This window comes from Podarcis raffonei, chromosome 7, assembly GCF_027172205.1.
Source record: "Podarcis raffonei isolate rPodRaf1 chromosome 7, rPodRaf1.pri, whole genome shotgun sequence".
Lineage (NCBI taxonomy): Eukaryota > Metazoa > Chordata > Lepidosauria > Squamata > Lacertidae > Podarcis > Podarcis raffonei.
The window spans coordinates 1,785,401-1,803,221 of record NC_070608.1 but is presented as its reverse complement, the minus strand read 5'-3'; the positions used below and the strand labels follow the sequence as shown (position 1 = coordinate 1,803,221).

The 17,821-nt window shown below is 52.2% G+C and overlaps 1 protein-coding gene and 1 long non-coding RNA gene across 2 annotated transcripts in view; both read right to left on the bottom strand.

Annotated features, from left to right (window-relative positions):
* Positions 1–12,192, bottom strand: part of TONSL (tonsoku like, DNA repair protein) — a 33,877-nt gene extending 21,685 nt beyond the window's left edge. Inside the window, exons 1-9 of the mRNA XM_053395083.1 lie at positions 12,063–12,192; positions 8,827–8,922; positions 7,993–8,135; positions 6,365–6,548; positions 6,023–6,152; positions 4,397–4,568; positions 2,017–2,131; positions 1,770–1,918; positions 703–855 (exon numbers count right to left, since the gene is read on the bottom strand). Coding sequence (XP_053251058.1) covers positions 703–855; positions 1,770–1,918; positions 2,017–2,131; positions 4,397–4,568; positions 6,023–6,152; positions 6,365–6,548; positions 7,993–8,135; positions 8,827–8,922; positions 12,063–12,093 — 1,173 coding nt within the window. The 5' untranslated portion in view covers positions 12,094–12,192. The remainder of the gene's footprint in view (positions 1–702; positions 856–1,769; positions 1,919–2,016; positions 2,132–4,396; positions 4,569–6,022; positions 6,153–6,364; positions 6,549–7,992; positions 8,136–8,826; positions 8,923–12,062) is intronic.
* The window catches only part of LOC128416973 (uncharacterized), a 95,168-nt gene that overhangs the window by 29,776 nt on the left and 47,571 nt on the right, over positions 1–17,821 (bottom strand). The gene's annotated exons all lie outside the window — the stretch shown is intronic.

Genomic DNA, 17,821 nt, shown 5'->3' with positions numbered 1-17,821 from the left:
GTTTATCTATTTATTTTGGAGCATTTGTACCCCGCTCTTCAGCCACAAAGGCTCCCAGAGCAGCTTAAAGGTAAAGGGACCCCTGACCATTAGGTCCAGTCATGGCGGACTCTGGGGTTGCGGTGCTCATCTCGCTTTACTGGCCGAGGGAGCCAGCGTACAGCTTGCGGGTCATGTGGCCAGCAGGACTAAGCCGCTTCTGGCGAACCAGAGCAGCGCATGGAAACGCCGTTTACCTTCCCGCTGGAGCGGTACCTATTTATCTACTTGCACTTTGACGTGCTTTCGAACTGTTAGGTTGGCAGGAGCAGGGACCGAGCAACGGGAGCTCACCCCATCGCGGGGATTCAAACTGCCAACCTTCTGATCGGTAAGTCCTAGGCTCTGTGGTTTAACCCACAGCGACACCTGTGTCCCTCATAGCAGCTTACACACCATCAAAAGAAATTAGCCCCTATCCACAGGCTTACAAACACTTTTAAAAAACAAAAATCGCACGACACGCAAGGAGAAAGGGACAAGGAGGGAAGAGGAAAAACGAAAGTCAAAAATTCAGACGCCAGTTTCTAAACAGCTGTTCCTACAATGCCCAGCCGGCATGGATCAGGAGCAGGGAATGTTTGTTTGGCATCCAAGTAGGAGAAGTCCTGAACAGCCTCGCTTGGCCCCATCCTCGCCCTGCTCCTAGCCTGCCGTCCTTACCTCCAGAGGGTTCCCCTTCCGCAGGGTCAGTTCGGCCTGGTAGTGTTTTATGGCCTGGGCATGGTCCTTCAGGTCTCCAAACGTAGCGGCCAAGGAAACATGGATCACAGCCAGCTCTTGGTCTGGGCGCTTCAGAGACCGAGCATGGCACAGCTGGGAAGGAAAAAGACAAGCCCAAACTGCCGTGGCAAAGAGGCCCAGGGCACCCCGCAGCCCATCACTGACCTTGAAAGCCCGAAACGGCCTCCGTCCTGTATACCTGAAGGAGCGTCTCCACCCCCATCGTTCAGCCCAGACACTGAGGTCCAGCTCCGAGAACCTTCTGGCGGTTCTATCATTGCGAGAAGTGAGGTTACAGGGAACCAGACAGAGGGCCTTCTCAGTAGTGGCGCCCGCCCTGTGGAACGCCCTCCCTTCAGATGTGAAATAAATAAGCAGCTATCTTATCTTTAAAGACATCTGAAGGCAGCCCTGTTTAGGGAGGTTTTTAATATTTAATGCTGTGTCGTTTTTAACATTCAATTGGAAGCCGCCCAGAGTGGCTGGGGAAACTCAGCCAGATGGGCGAGGTATAAATAGGTAAAGGTAAAGGGACCCCTGAGAATTAGGTCCAGTCGTGACCGACTCTGGGATTGCAGCGCTCATCTCACTTTATTGGCCAAGGGAGCCAGCGTACAGCTTCCGGGTCATGTGGCCAGCATGACTAAGCCACTTCTGGCGAACCTGAGCAGCGCACGGAAACGCCGTTTACCTTCCCGCTGGAGTGGTTCCTATTTATCTATTTGAACTTTGACATGCTTTCGAACTGCTAGGTTGGCAGGAGCAGGGACCGAGAAACGGGAGCTCACCCCTTCACAGGGATTCGAACCACCGACCTTCTGATTGGCAAGTCCTAGGCTCTGTGGTTTAACCCACAGCGCCACCTGCGTCCCATAATAATAATTGCAAGCCTGTGCCAGAGCTCTGGGAGCCCTCAAATGCCAAGTCCGTCCAGCTGGCAGCTCTACAACCTCTCCTCTTCCAGGTCCTCGCCCCAAGGCCACCCTTAGCCCCAGGAGGTGCCTCACCTGCTTCTCGTAGGCCTCCAGAGACCGGCGATAATCCCCCGCCTTGGAGAACAGATCGCCCAGCTGCTCGCAAAGCCCTAGGGCTTCTCGCAGGCTGCCGGCTGCCTCTGCTTCTTCCAGCTCCTGCTGCAGGCGGCTCACTTTTGTGGCTGCCAAAGAGAAAGAGAGAGCCACGAGCTGTGAGGTCATGTGCGCCCGGGTGCCTGGGCCCAGGGGAAGCCCCCAAGGGAGCGGCGTTGCCACTCACCGTAGCGCAGGCTGCGGCAAACACTCTCCCGCTGCGGCGGCTGCTGGGAGCCCAGGCGATAGGCTTTCTTCAGGGAGCGCTTGGCTGCCACAAAGTCCCCGAGGCTCAGCAGGACCTGTGGGGGAAGACGGAGGGTCAAGCGGGGAAGTTGCTGGGGGTGGCCGAGCTCACTCTCGAGAGAGGTCACCCAGGAGTGTAGCAATCAGATGGGATTACTATGAGGAATTATAAAATATGCACCAAACCATTGTGTCCGCAATGAAAGCATTGCATTGACTGGGTTTGATTCATTGACCATAACTTCTGATCAAATCCCACAAGCCTCTCCTCTGCATCTCTGGCCATTTTCTCTGCTGTTCATTATCTACGCCTGACAGGCACGTATAAGCATTCTGAAACACAGGCCAGTTGCTTCACAGGGCATCCTCAGTACATAAAGTTAATAGGTTACTTTAATGTAGTTTGTTAATCTTTAGATAGAACTTAAGGGCCAGGAAGAGAGTTCACAAGGAGATGGTAAATACTACCCATCCCTCCTCTCCTGTTTATACTACCCATCCTTCTGTGGCGTTCCCAAAGCAAAGGAAGGATTGAACTCTGATTAATAAGAATACACACAGAGGCTGGAAGCAGCAAGACTCTGGGAAGGGTGCGTACAATAATCTCTGTCTCTCCACCCCTCGGCCCAGGTCGTTTTATTCACAAAAGAACTTTTTACACAATGTTCGTAAGAACCAATCAGATTTCCTCTGAGCATTTCAAAAAACCCCACGTGGGGACAAAGTTAAAGATTCAAACTACAAAGAGCTAATTTCCTATTTGAGCATGCATATGTAATTCAGAGTAAATAAAAGAGGAAGCAAGGAGGAATGTTTTTAGGAAACTCCGGAGGTCATAAACAGGAGTAAAAAGAAGAGGACGGAAGGATGGCAAGGAGATAGGTAACTTTATCACCTTCCTGTGAAACTATCTCCAGGCCCTAAGATTAACAAAATCAAGGAAGGGTACATCAAAGAAACTGCCTACTATCTTTTATGGCCTAGGATGCCTGATGCAGCAACTGGCCTGTGTGCGTGACTTGTCAAACAAGAGATATAGGACAGGGATGCAGAGGCGTGGATTGATCAAAAATCATATCAAAATGGCTTAAACCCAGTCAACACAATTACTCCATATTTGTTATAATTCCTCATAGCTATCCCACTTAATCACTACATCCTTCCTCTCCTGCTTATTTCTGTTTATGACCTCTGGAGTTTCCTAAAAGCATTCCTCCTTGCTTCCTTTTTATTTACTCTGGACTACTATGCACGCTCAAGTAGGAAATAGTTTCTTTGTAGTTTTAACTTTAACTTTAATGTGTTAAGTTCATGCAAATTGGCTCATCAATAGAGACATATGCAAATTACTTGTTGACATCTGGCTCCAAATACAGTTATTGTCATGATACTCAACTTTGATTCTCACTGCTCTTAGCGCTCCTTTTTCACACAGAGTAGATTCTGTATGTACATAATTGGGAAAGCCAGAATAATAGACATGAGCAAGGTTTTATACGAATGCCTTCCTGTGTCATCGTGCATTGTACCATTGGAATTGTTGGAAGAGGGACCCCAAAGTTCATCTAGTCCAGCCCCCTGCAGTGCAGGAAACATGAGTTCAGCCCTCAAATGATTCACAAATATGATTCAGGGGCAGAAAGGTGTTATTGGATTGTTTTTATTTTATATATTTTGTGGTTTTGTATTTTGCTTTTGTGCTGTGACCCACCCTGAGACCTCCGGGTATAGGGCAGTATATAAATTCAATTCGTAATAATAATAATAAAATGGAAGATATAAACCATGTGGCTTCTGCACCAATAATTCACAGTCCATGTTAAAAGGATGGAGGAGAGAAGAGGCTGAGGACGAGATTCTGTGCTTGCAAGAAAGAAGAAATTGAGGGCATAGCACTGCTCCAAACAGGTGCCAGGAGGAGACTGGGGACACCTCATCCCACTAACATGAGAATTAATGGGAACCACCTTTGGAGAATGGATCTGATGCAATTCAACCAGGTAGGAGCATCTCACACACAGAACCCTGTCTAACCCTGGCACTCACCCCCACCACTCAAAAACCCCGGTAACGGTCGTCTTTTAGACGGACAACTCGCACCGCGTCGCCGTTTCCCTTCGCAGACAAACCGGAAGCCCAATGGGAACCATCTTTGGAGAATGGATCGGATGCGATTCAACCAGGTTGGAGCATCTCACGCACAGAAGCTGCACACAGCCGCTTCCCCAGGCATCACACGCACCCCCATCCAGGCCACCGCAGTCCCTGTCCCCAGGCCAGAGGAGCTGGAAAGGTGCCTGCCCCACCTCTGCCCCCCTCACCTGGGCAATGCTCGCACAACACTCGCTCTCCATGTACTTCTCCTTCATCTTGCAGGCGCATTCCCGCGCCCTCTCCAGGCAGCGCATGGCCTTCGAGTGCTCCCCTTCCCGCAGGTGGATGTTGCCCAGGTTGAAGTATGCCCGGTAGAGGTCTTCGTGCAGCTGAGTCTGCCTGAAAGAGGAGAAAAAGAAAGCCTTTGACAGCTGCCCAACAGCTGCTTTGGACTACAGCTCCCATCAGGCCCAGGCAGCACAGTCACATGACGCGGGGAGATAGCGAAAGCACAGCACATGTGCTGACGGGGGCGGGTGGGAGATTACCAGTGTGTAGCCGATCAGTTCAACTCCTCTTAGCTAGGAGGAAAGACAGCTTGTGAAATTAGCAGGGAGATGTTTGGCAGGGAGAACGGACGTCCAATAAATATACAGAGAGGAAAGTTTTCTAATTCAGCACCAGGAACATAAAGAGCCTGCTGGATCGGGCCAATGTCCCATCTAGTCCAGCATCCTGCTCTCACAGGGGCCAACCGGACGCCTTTGGGAAACCTGCAGGCAAGATTTGAACACAAGAGCCCTCTCCCCTTATGTGGCTGCCAGCAGCTGGTGCTCAGAAGCAGAGCTGACTTGAAAGTTCTCTCCTCCATAAACTTGCCCATTCCTCTTTTAAAGCCAGCCAAACCTCACTGCAAGAGTAAGTTTCATAGTTTAGCTACATGTTGCATGGCTCTGCAAAACGCCCACATGACAGGGCCCTACACTTTTTTGTTTTTTGGGGACAGGAGGCGGGCAGGTGTGGCAGACTCCCTGGTCCTGAATGGGGTAACTGTGCCCCTGAAGGACCAGGTGCTCAGCCTGGGAGTCATTTTGGACTCACAGCTGTCCATGGAGGCGCAGGTCAATTCTGTGTCCAGGGCAGCTGTTTATCAGCTCCATCTGGTCCACAGGATGAGACCCTACCTGCCCGCAGACTGTCTTGCCAGATTGGTGCATGCTCTGGTTATCTCCCGCTTGGACTACTGCAATGTGCTCTACGTGGGGCTACCTTTGAAGGTGACCCGGAAACTACAACTAATCCAGAGTGCAGCAGCTAGACTGGTGACTGGGAGCGGCCGCCGAGACCACGTAACACCGGTCTTGAAAGACCTACATTGGCTCCCAGTACATTTCCAAGCACAATTCAAAGTGTTGGTGCTGACCTTTAAAGCCCTAAACGGCATCGGCCCAGTGTATCTGAAGGAGTGTCTCCACCCCAATCGCTCTGCCCAGACACTGAGGTCCAGCGCCAAGGACCTTCTGACAGTTCCCTCATTGAGAGAAGCCAAGTTTCAGGGAACCAGGCAGAGGGCCTTCTCGGTGGTGGCTCCTGCCCTGTGGAACGCCCTCCCACCAAATGCCAAAGAGATAAACAACTACCAGACTTTTAGAAGACATCTGAAGGCAGCCCTGTTTAGGGAAGCTTTTAATGTTTAACAGAACACTGTATTTTAATACTTTGTTGGAAGCCACCCAGAGTGGCTGGGGAAATAAGATGGGAGGGGTATAAATAATAAATTCTATTCTATTCTACATAAAGGTCAGGGGGAGGAGGAGAGCCCTAAAGCCCACAAGGCGCAGCCCAGCCCTTACTCAGAGATGTAGATGCTCTTTTTGATGTAGTAGGCATGCTTGGCCGGGTTCTTCAGGCTGTCGTAGACCAAGCCCAGGTTCAGGTAGAGTCGCGCCCTCATCTCGCTGGCCTCCCGCTGTGGCACTTCCCCTGTGAGAAGGACGCAGCCTGCCTTTACCCCTTGCAGGTCGCAACCCGTACACAATCCTCCTCCCAGGGGCCGAGAGCGTGGCCCTTCGTTCAGCTCACAGCACCCGCTGTTTCAGCATCCGCCAAGGCAACCTGAAGGCCCGAATTCTCAGCAGAGAGAGTCTCAGGATCAGGCTCTCTCTCAGCTCCCTTCCCGCCTCTGCCAGAGGTACCTTCCAGCTGCTCCTCCAACACCTGTAGACTCTTCATGAAGGCCACCTCCGCCTCCTGCAGGGCCTCGCTCGAGGGGTCACTTTCTGCCATGAACATGTACGTGCGGCCAATAGTGGCCCAGGCCCTCTGCTGCTCAATGGGGTTGCAGAGGGAGCGGGCCAGATCCAGGTGGCGGCGCTGGTGCTGGAGAGAGGAACACAGAGGGGAGGGTCAAGGCCAGGTCCCCCGGCAGCATCCATCCCCAGTCCCACGAGAGAACTGGAAGGGCCTCAGAATAATGCTTTTCCTTCTCCTGGTCCAGGCCCCCACCTCCAAAGCAACAAAGGAGTTGGGAATGTTTTTCAACCCAAGGGCCACATTCCCTTCTGGACAACCTTTCGGGGGCCATGTGCCAAGTGGGCAGGGCCAGAGGCCAAAGTGGGTGGAGCCATTCATGCTCATGTTACCTTTGTACTGTAGCTTAATTGCTACACACACTCATGCATTCCTCTCTATCCTGCATCCAGGAAGCAAGAAACTCAGAGGAACGCAGCAAAGGGATTGATTTACTGTTGCAATAGTTTATGGCTTATCAATAGCAAGGTCCCTGTGGTGAAATACAGATGAGACGTCCTGTGACTGTGGAGCAAAATCATTTGGGGCTTTTATTTTTAAAACTGAACTTCACCTGTAAATCTCAGGGTAGTTCACAATATAAAAACACAGTATAAAAACACAAGTACGTACATAAGTTTATCTGATTTGTGTCCTTTGTTCGGATCTACAGACCTCCATACAGTGGACGCTCGGGTCGCGAACGTGATCCGTGCGGGATGCGCGTTCAGAACCCGCAGCAATGCATCTGCACACGTGCGGGTTGCGATTCGGCACTTCTACACAAGCTCAAACCGCAATTTAGCACTTCTGCACATGCGCGACCGCCGAAACCTGGAAGTAACCCTTTCTGGTTTCAGGTTTCAGCAGTCTGTAACCCAAAAAAACGCAACCTGAAGCATCTGTAACCCAAGGTATGACTGTACAGTCATACCTCGGGTTGAATATGCTTCATGTTGAGTGCGTTTGAGTTGCACTCTGCGGCAACCCAGAAGTAACGGAGCGTGTTACTTTCGGGTTTTGCCGCTTGCGCATACGCTCAAAATGACGTCATGCGCAGAAGCGGCGAAAAGTGACGCGTACATGCGCAGACATGCCGTCACTAGTTATGTTTGCTTCTGGATGCGAACGGGGCTCCGGAATGGTTCCTGTTCCCATCCTGAGGTACCACTATATAGTGTCATGTGATCAACAGGATTTCAAATTTAGGATACTTTGTAGTTTGTTGAACTGAAAAATCTTTTTAAAAAAAAACAAACAAAAGCTCATACCAATAACAAACTTAGTTGGTCTCTAAGGTGCTACTGGAAGGAATTTTTGTTTGTTTGTTTCCACTATGGCAGACCAACACGGCTACCTACCTGTAACTTGAAAAATCTTTGGCACAGTTTGATTATAAATAACAGTTTCAAAGTAGTTCTTGAAGGAAGCACCACTTTAAGTGATTTTATTTGTCAAAACCGGGGGGCTTAAAGCGGCGATTTCTGGAAAGAGCTTCCACCCTCCGGACCCCCACCCCCTCCAGCCCTCGCACCTTCAGTGCTGCTTCATAGCTCTCCAGCTCAGCCAGGCACTCCCCAATTTTCCGGTGGGCCACAGCACAGCCGATGGCATCGTCAACACTCTCCAAGAGACGCAGCTCCTGCCGGTGCTCCTCCAAAGCCTCCTCAAAGCGCCCTGCCAGGACAGAAGGGTCAGCGGTGGGCCTTAGACGGCAGGAAAAGCAAGTGCCAGGAGCATGCTATTGCGCCAAGGGGGTGGAGGGAGAAAAACGCATTTCACCAGTGCTTTTCTCCCCTAGGTGCGCCAGAGCAGCTTGGGGGCTTGCTCAACTGAGCGCCGGGAGTCTTCTGCACCTCAGCTGAGCAGCTTAAGGGACTACCACCTACCGTATTTTTTGCCCCATAGGGTGCACCGCCCCATAGGGCGCACCTAGTTTTTTGGGGGGGGGAAATAAAGGAAAAAAAATTCTTTCCCCCCGCCCCGGCACAGGGCTTGCGCGGGGGAAGCCTGAGCTTCTCCTGACTCCAGCCCCCAGAACAGCCTGCTATGCGCAAGCCTAGGGAGCCGCGCCGGTCTCCCCAGCCTTACGGAGAGCTGCATGAAGCCCGGGCGCGCTCTTAGGTGCGCCCCAGGCTTCGGAATGCAGGCAGCTCTGCGCAACCCTTGGGAGACCGGCGGTGTGCACCGACCCCTCTCGCTCTCCAGACTTCAGTGAAAGTCTGCATTCGCCCCTTAGGACACACACACATTTCCCCTTCATTTTTGGAGGGGGAAAAGTGTGTCCTATAGGGTGAAAAATACGGTACTTAAAGTAGCTGTTGAAAGCTATTTCGAAGTCTGGAAGCCTGTACAGGAGGACACTCACCATGACGGGCCAAGATTCCTCCCAGCTGGTTACAGAGGGCTGCTTCCTCCTTCAGGTCCCCCTTCCGCTGGGCTTTCTCCTTGTCCTTCTGGAGCTCTGAAGGACAGCAGCAGCAGCAGAAGACCCATTAGTCTCGTCCCCACGGTTAGAAAACATGGATATTTACTGTGTTAATCAAATGCAAGAAGGGCTTTTACACTCGCCAGAAGCTAAGCTCTGCCCTCGCCGGTCCTGGAAGGAGCCTTTAAAAAAGTCCCATATGCTCAGAGACTTTGCGCCTGTTCATTGGGGGAGAGAGGAAGCCCAGAGCACTTGTTCTTTAGATGTCCCCTTTATGAGGAGGCAGCGCTGAGGGCCTTCTGGCGGTTCCCTCATTGCGAGAAGTGAGGCTACAGGGAACCAGGCAGAGGGCCTTCTCGGTAGTGGCGCCCGCCCTGTGGAACGCCCTCCCACCAGATGTCAAAGCGATAAACAACTACCTGACATTCAGAAGACATCTTAAGGCAGCCCTGTTCAGGGAAGTTTTTAACGTGTGATATTTTACTGTATTTTTGGTTTTTATGGAAGCCGCCCAGAGTGGCTGGGGAGGCCCAGCCAGATGGGCGGGGTATAAATAATAAATTATTATTATTATTATTATTATTATTATTATTATTATTATTATTATTATTATTATGTAGTGAGACCATTGATCCCCTGCTGGTGAGGCTCGGTGACCTCCCGGAAAAGCAAAAATTTGACCTTTTCCTGTTAGGCAAAGATCATAAGATGACCCGGATGGTCGCCAGATTCTGTGTACAGATCTGTAGGCGCAGACCAGCCCCCTGACCCAAACTAGCTTGTTAAGAAAATCCCCAAACTCTGTTCCATGGGTGACTCTGGGTCATCTCTCTGTGGTAGAGGACGAGATGGTGGGACAGTGTTCTCGAAGCTACCACCATGAGTTTGACCAAACTGCGGGAGGCAGGGGAAGACAGGAGTGCCTGGCGTGCTCTGGTCCAGGGGGTCACAAAGAGTCGGACATGACTAAACAACTACAGATAAACCCTTGGTTTACCCCAGGCATAGGCAAACTCGGCCCTCCAGATGTTTTCGGACTACAAGTCCCATGATGCCTAGCTAACAGGACCAGTGGTCAGGGATGATGGGAATTGTAGTCCCAAAACATCTGGAGGGCCAAGTTTGCCTATACCTGGTTTACCCCCTCTGATGGTGGTGAAGGGGGGGGGGCAGACTTAAAAATGAGTTAAATTATGCAAGCTCCCACTTCTTACCCCCCCCTGTAATCCAACCCTCCTCTCCCCCCAAATCCCTCCCCCCCCCAGGTAACACTCTCCCTCCCTCAACCCCTCCAGGCAGGGGTGCCCACTTGAATAAAATGGGGGGGTTCTAGTTAAAACCTGCCCCACATAATCAATCGCATGACGTGGTGCCCCCCGACTTAAATGGAAATGCCCATAAACTTGGGGGGTGTCCTTGAATATTATATTGGGGGGCGAAGGACCCCCTGAGTTGGCCCCTCCCCCTCTCCCCTTCAGGCAACTCTCTCCCTCCCCAACCCCTTCAGGCAGTTGGGGGGGATTCCTGTTAAGCCCTGCGCTGCATAATTGATCACATGACAGGGCGCACCCCCATGCCCATCAACTGGGGGGTCTCGAATATTTTATGACGGGGGAAAGGCCCCCTGAGTTGGCCCCTCCCCCTCTCCCCAGGACGCCCCCTCCCCCTTCAGGTAACTCCCTCCCAACCCCTCCCGGCAGAGGTGAATAAACGTGAATAAAATGGGGGGTTTCCCCAGTTAAGCCCCCCCCACATAATCGATCACATGACTTGACGCACCCCCCCATTCCCTCCCCCAACCCCATTCCCATCAACTGCAGGGTCTCGAGTATTTTAGGAGGTGGGGCGAAAACCTCCCCCCCCCCACGTTCAGGTAACTCCTCCCCTCCCCCCACCCCTCCAGGCAGGGGGGCCAACTTGAATAATATGGGGGGGTTTCCCAAGTTAAGCGGCCCCCCCGCATAATCGATCACATGACGTGGAACACCCCCCCATGCCCATCAATGGGGGGGTCCCAAATATTTTATGAGGGGGCGAAGACCCCCCTGGGCCCCCTGAGTTGGCCCCTCCCCTCTCCCCGGGACGCCCCCTCCCCCCTTCAGGTAACTCCTCCCCTCCCCCCACCCCTCCAGGCAGGGGGGCCAACTTGAATAATATGGGGGGGGTTCCCAAGTTAAGCGGCCCCCCCGCATAATCGATCACATGACGTGGAACACCCCCCATGCCCATCAATTGGGGGGGTCCCAAATATTTTATGAGGGGGCGAAGACCCCCCCGGGCCCCCTGAGTTGGCCCCTCCCCCTCTCCCCGGGACGCCCCCTCCCCCCTTCAGGTAACTCCCTCCCCCCCCCACCCCTCCCGGCAGGGGGCCAACTTGAATAAAATGGGGGGGGGTTCCCCCAGTTAAGCCCCGCCCCGCATAATCGACCACATGACGTGGCGCACACAGCCATGCCTGCGGGGGGAGTTCCCTAATATTTTATGAGGGGGCGAAGACCCCCCGGGCCCCCTGAGTTGGCCCCTCCCCTCCCCCTTCAGGTAACTCCTTCCCTCCCCTCACCCCTCCCGGCAGGGGGGCCAACGTGAATAATATGGGGGGGTTTCCCAAGTTAAGCGGCCCCCCCGCATAATCGACCACATGACGTGGCGCCCCCCCCTGCCCATCAACTGGGGGGGTCCCGAATATTTTATGAGGGGGGCCAAGAGCCCCCTGAGTTGGCCCCTCCCCCTCTCCCCGGGACGCCCCCTCCCCCCTTCAGGTAACTCCTTCCCTCCCCCCACCCCTCCCGGCAGGGGGGCCAACGTGAATAAAATGGGGGGGTTCCCCCCAGTTAAGCCCCGCCCCGCATAATCGACCACATGACGTGGCGCACACAGCCATGCCTGGGGGGGTCCCTAATATTTTATGAGGGGGCGAAGACCCCCCCGGGCCCCCTGAGTTGGCCCCTCCCCTCCCCCTTCAGGTACCTCCCTCCCTCCCCTCACCCCTCCCGGCAGGGGGGCCAACTTGAATAAAATAGGGGGGGTTCCCTCAGTTAAGCCCCGCCCAGCATAATCGACCACATGACGTGGCGCCCCCCTGCCCATCAACTGGGGGGGCCCCGAATATTTTATGAGGGGGGCCAAGACCCCCCTGAGTTGGCCCCTCCCCCTCAACGCCCCCCTCCCCCACTCACGGCGGATCTCTCGGTCCCGCGCGCCCCCCATGGCCGCCGCCGCCGCCTCCTCTTCCTCGTCTCTCTCTTCCCTTCCGCGCCAAACTCCCGCGCGCCCGGAGGGCTCCCCTGATTGGCCGGGCCCTGGCGCGCTCCCATTGGCCGAGCGCCGCTCAACCGCGCGCCGCTTCCTCCTCTTCTTGGCCACGCCCCAAAGAGGCGGAGCCCGCTCAGCTGCTGCTGCTGGCTCCGCCCCCCCGATGCTCCTCGGACGCCTGGCTCTCCTGCCTGATTTCCCAGAAGGGGGCATGGGGGGGGGTTGCTGGTTACGAGCTGCCCCAGGGCCGGATTGGGGTTGGATGAGGCCCTAAGCCAGGGATCAGCAAACTATTTCACCAGGGGGCCAATCCACTGTCCCTCAGACCTTATGGGGGGCCGGACTATATTTGGGGGGGGGGAATGAACGAATTCCTATGCCCCACAAATAACCCAGAGATGCATTTTAAATAAAAGCACACATTCTACTCATGTAAAAACACGCTGATTCCCGGACGGTATGTCCAGCTGTCCTTTGTCAACAACAAATGGTCGCTGTTTTTGTGTTGAATATATGCTATACCAGGCACCCCCAAACGTGGCCCTCCAGATGTTTTGGGACTACAATTCCCATCATCCCTGACCACTGGTCCTGTTAGCTAGGGATGATGGGAGTTGTAGTCCCAAAACCGCTGGAGGGCCAAGTTTGCCTGTGCTATACAGTGGTACCTCAGGTTACAGACGCTTCAGGATACAGACTCCGCTAACCCAGAAATAATACCTTCGGTTAAGAACTTTGCTTCAGGATGAGCTAAAGTGGTGCTTCAGGTTAAGAACAGTTTCAGGTTAAGAACGGACCTCCAGAACTCCAGTTCTTAACCCGAGGTACCACTGTGCAGTAATTTATGGACCTAAAGCCATTTGCACATGCAGAATGTAGGCACCCTACCTATACATAAATGAGCAAACCAGTGATATTTTGGGGAGCAGGCTAGCAGGCAGGACTCATTACTTACGGTACATCACAGGAGCCTACACAACACAAAACACTATTGCTGTATGTAGATTTTATTTTATTTGTTTTTTATCTTATATTTTGGAAATGTACATTCAGTGTTTGTTTTTTCTTTAAAAAATTTGGGGGGCCCCCCAAGAGAGTGGGACCCTAAGCTATAGCTTGTTTAGCTTATACGTAAATCCAGCACTGAGCTGCCCTCTGGGACTTGGCTTGTGGGGAGAAATCTCCATAGCAAGTAAGCAGACTCCAAGCATGGCAGAAGGGCCCAGGGGTTAGATCCTGACATTCTGAAGGCATCGGAAGGCAGCCCTGTTCAGGGAAGTTTTTAATGTGTGACATTTTAATGTATTTTTAATCTTTGTTGGAAGCCGCCCAGAGTGGCTAGAGAAACCCAGCCAGATGGGCAGGGTACAAATAAATTATTATTATTATTATTATTATTATTATTATTATTATTATCCCCGCCCAACCAGAAAGCAAGGCAGGGTGGACTGGTGAGCAGCCGGTCTGTTTCTCAGTCTGGCCTACCTCGCAGGGTCGGCATGAAGATGGAACAAGGTTCTGTGCACAGCCAGGGATGGACCTGCCTTCCTTGGAATTCCAGCAGGCAGCAGGGAGAGAGATGGAGCACAGCTGGGAAAACACCCTCCCCCTTTATTAACTTTGCTAAAGGTGGAGTTGGATGAGCAGCAAAGACAGATCCAGCTCTAGTCTGCTCTACAGGGACAGCTGCCCCGCTTCTGCCTTACTCTGCTGCCCTTTTGCAGCTGGAAGTCTCTTAAGGGCATGCTGGGACATGTAGTCCTGCTAAAGCGTAGGCACCCCGTGGAGACAGAGTGGTCAGTTTCTTCTATCAAGCGCTGCTGAGCAAGCGCTATGGGGCAAGCTCAGTGACAGCAACTGAAGCCCTTTGGCTGCCGACACTTGGGATCTGAATGTAGTGCTTTCGGTATGGAGAGGGCGAGAGATGCCACACGTCCTGATGAATCATAGAATTATAGAGTTGGAATAGACCACAAGGGTCTTCGAGTCCAACCCCCTGCCAAGCAGGAAACACCATCAGAGCACTCCTGACATATGGTTGTCAAGCCTCTGCTTAAAGACCTCCAAAAAAGGAGACTCCACCACACTCGCCTCCAACAAAAAGCGGACAGTCCTCGTGGAAGCTGCGCAGGGCCATCAACTGCAAAAAGTGCTTCGTATTGTGTTGCAAGGCTTAGGACAAGGAGCGTGGCTTAAGGCTATGGTGTGAGATTCAGAGCAGGGAGGTTTGTAGCTGTTTCTGAACCTCTTCTTCACTGGACCAGTGAAGACCAGGCCACTGACCCACCCAATATCCTGTTCTCGCAGTGGCCCATCAGAAACCCTCAAGAAGCATCTAAGCTCAAGAGCCCTCTCCCCTCCTGTGACTTTCAGATTCACAAGCATCGCTGCCTCCAGCCATCTTTGTGTTCTTATTTCTATTATGAATTTTGTGTTTTCATATTGCAATTTTTTGTTATGAACTGCCCCGAAATCAGTGGACAAAGTATAGTCTACAAATTTAATAATTGTAATAAATAATAATAATAATCCTGGTTGGTAGCCATTGACGGCCCTCTACTTCATAAATTTGCCTTATCCTCTTTTATAGCCATCTAGGCTGGTGGCAGGGACACGGGTGGCACTGTGGGTTAAACCACAGAGCCTAGGGCTTGCCGATCAGATGGTCGGCAGTTCAAATCCCTGCAACAGGGTGAGCTCCCGTTGCTCGGTCCCTGCTCCTGCCAACCTAGCAGTTTGAAAGCACGCCAGTGCAAGTAGATAAATAGGTACCGCTCCGGCGAGAAGGTAAACGGCGTTTCCGTGCACTGCTCTGGTTCACCAGAAGCGGCTTAGTCATGCTGGCCACATGACCCAGAAGCTGTACGCCGGCTCCCTCGGCCAAGAAAGCGAGATGAGCGCCACAACCCAAGTCAGCCACGACTGGACCTAATGGTCAGGGGTCCCTTTACCTTTACCTTTAGGCTGGTGGCAACTCAGTATGCTTTGCTGTGGCTGGACTGGATTGCACCCAGGGAGATAATGGAACAATTGCCAGCATTGAGCTATATAAACAAAGTCTTCATGCAGAGGTTTGCCAGGTAGTCAGGGCTGCAAATCAATCACTCAATCCACCTTTATCCATGTTTATTCAGAAGTCCCACTGTGCTCAGATTACTCCCACATCAGTGTACATACAATCACAGCCTGCATTTATCAAGGGCATAAAGCCCCTTTCCTAAGGGAGAAAGCTATAGAGGTTGGGGCATTTTGTTTGGCGAAAAGGAGAAGGGAACCTAGGTTAGAAACCTGAACATATCCACCTGCTTAAAAGCCCTACTGAACTTGGATGGACTAGTGAACAAGCGTAGGATTCTGATGCAGAGATGCTAAAATTATGAAGGTTGGGGAATGTTATTAAGTTATATTCCACCTTCTTGCCAAAATGGCTTCTCTGCAGAATAGAAAGGGTTGTTCCCTTTCATTCTGTCACTCACGCGCAATTCAAAATAGAGGTTATCCAATGAAACTGACAGGCAGCAGATTCAGGAAATGCCTCCTTCACCTAATGCAGAATTAGTTTGTGGAATCTGGTGAGTGCTGGACAATTCCTACGCCATTTTCAGCTGAGCAGCAATGAATACCACATACCTGTTACCTGATCGTGTCAGGTTACGGCAGCAGGGAAAACTTGGACCATTGCAACTCTGTTCTCTTTTAACATAAGGCTGGTTAACAAATGTTCTGGTGGGCTGAATGTGTGGAGACATACAAACAGGTCTAACCATCACACTGTTTAGACCTTTAACCTCCCTCTCCAAATTGTCCATCACCTCTCTAAGTACCATATTTTTCGCTCTATAGGGCGCACCTGACCATAGGGCGCACCTAGTTTTCAGAGGGGGAAACTCGGCCAGTCAGTCCCTTCTCCCTCCTTGGGGAAAAGCCCCCAAGAGCGGCGCGCTCTTTAAAGGCTGCACGGCTCCTGCGGGCTTTTCTACGAGGTGGGGGAATTCCCCCACTTCATAGAAAAGCCCGCAGAAGCCGTGCAGCCTTTAAAGAGCGCACGGTTTTTGTGGGAGGTGGGGGGAAGCGCTGCTCTCCCCCACTGCCAGCCTCAAAACCAGGTCGGGGAGCCGCGCGAAGGTGTCGCGCGCCTTCCCGCTGCCCCCCGAGCCTGTGGGGCTGGCGGTGGGGGGAAGCGCTGCTTTCCCCCACCGCCAGCCTCAAAGACCAGACTCTCCTGGCTTCAGCGAAAGCAACGCGAAACCTCCGGAGTGCAGGCTTTGGAGGCTTCACGTTGCTATCGCTGAAGCCAGGGAGCCTGCATTTGCTCCATAAGACGCACACACACTTCTCCTTAATTTTTGGAGGGGGAAAAGTGTGTCCTATAGAGCGAAAAATAGTACTACTGCCTCTGGGGACTCTGAGGTCTCGCAGCTAGCAGGCACCATCGTAGTTCCCTCTAATGGCAAGCTCAGGTGGCTGAGTACAAACACGTGTGGGGCTGCTAAAAAAACCCCACCCAGTTGGTATCAACACACCCAGGTGAATTCTGAGGGATGCAGAAGGACAAATCACTTTAAAAAAAACGAAAGAGGGGTACCCCTTTCCCACTTTTTTTTAAAAAAAAGCTCAATTAGAACAGAACCTGCTTACTGGTTCCCAGAAGCCACAGAATGCCGAGTGCTGGGTGGAAAAGAAAAAGCAGGAAAGGTTGAATTGGCCGTTTTAAGGTACGTCTTGCTCAGTGGAGTCATAAAATTGTAGAGTTGGAAGGGACCCAAAATGTCTAGTCCAACCCCGTTTTTGCAGGTCCCTTGTTCTCTGCATGTGTTTGAAGGCGATTTACGCCAGGTGCCATACATCCTAGAGCAACCTTTCTCAACCTGTGGGTCCCCAGATGTTGACTACAACTCCCATCACCCCTAGCTAGCAAGGTCAGAGCTCAGGGATGATGGGAGTTGTAGTCCAACATCTGGGGACCCACAGGTTGAGAACCGCTGTCCTAGAGGAAGCTGCCTTGACTCAAGTCAGCAGTGGTCTACTGAGTAGCCCAATGTTGTTTCTTGTCTGGCACCAACCTTCCAAGTTGATTTCCACTGCTAAGAGGTTTGCTCTCCTGATGCACCTCCCCTCAGAACCCTCCATGCATTATTCCCAATATCCTGGCTGGGCGCTTCTGCTCGGTGAGCCTCACTCACCCCAGAAGGGGGAGAGAAGAGTCTTGCAAGGTGAGTCTATTCCCTGCGCTTCGCTTTCAACCTCCAAAAAGTTGCAGGCGAGGAATTTGAGTGAGCTTGGGATAACCAAACATGGGAGTTTTTTCCACTAACAGGGCATCTTGTTTGTGTAAAACAGCAAGTTTAAATACAGAGAAGTATTTGCTGACCACCATCCTTATATGTTCCCTTCCCAAGATTTCAAACCACCCACTTTTGAGTCTGGGCCACTTTAAAAAAAATATATATTGATGAACACTGGCCAGGGGATGTAAAGGTAAAGGGACCCCTGACCATTAGGTCCAGTTGTGACCGACTCTGGGGTTGCGGCGCTCATCTCACTTTACTGGCTGAGGGAGCTGGTGTGCAGCTTCCGGTTCATGTGGCCAGCATGACTAAGCCGAGCAGTGCACGGAAATGCCGTTTAACTTCCTGCTGGAGCGGTACCTATTTATCTACTTGCACTTCATGCTTTCAAACTG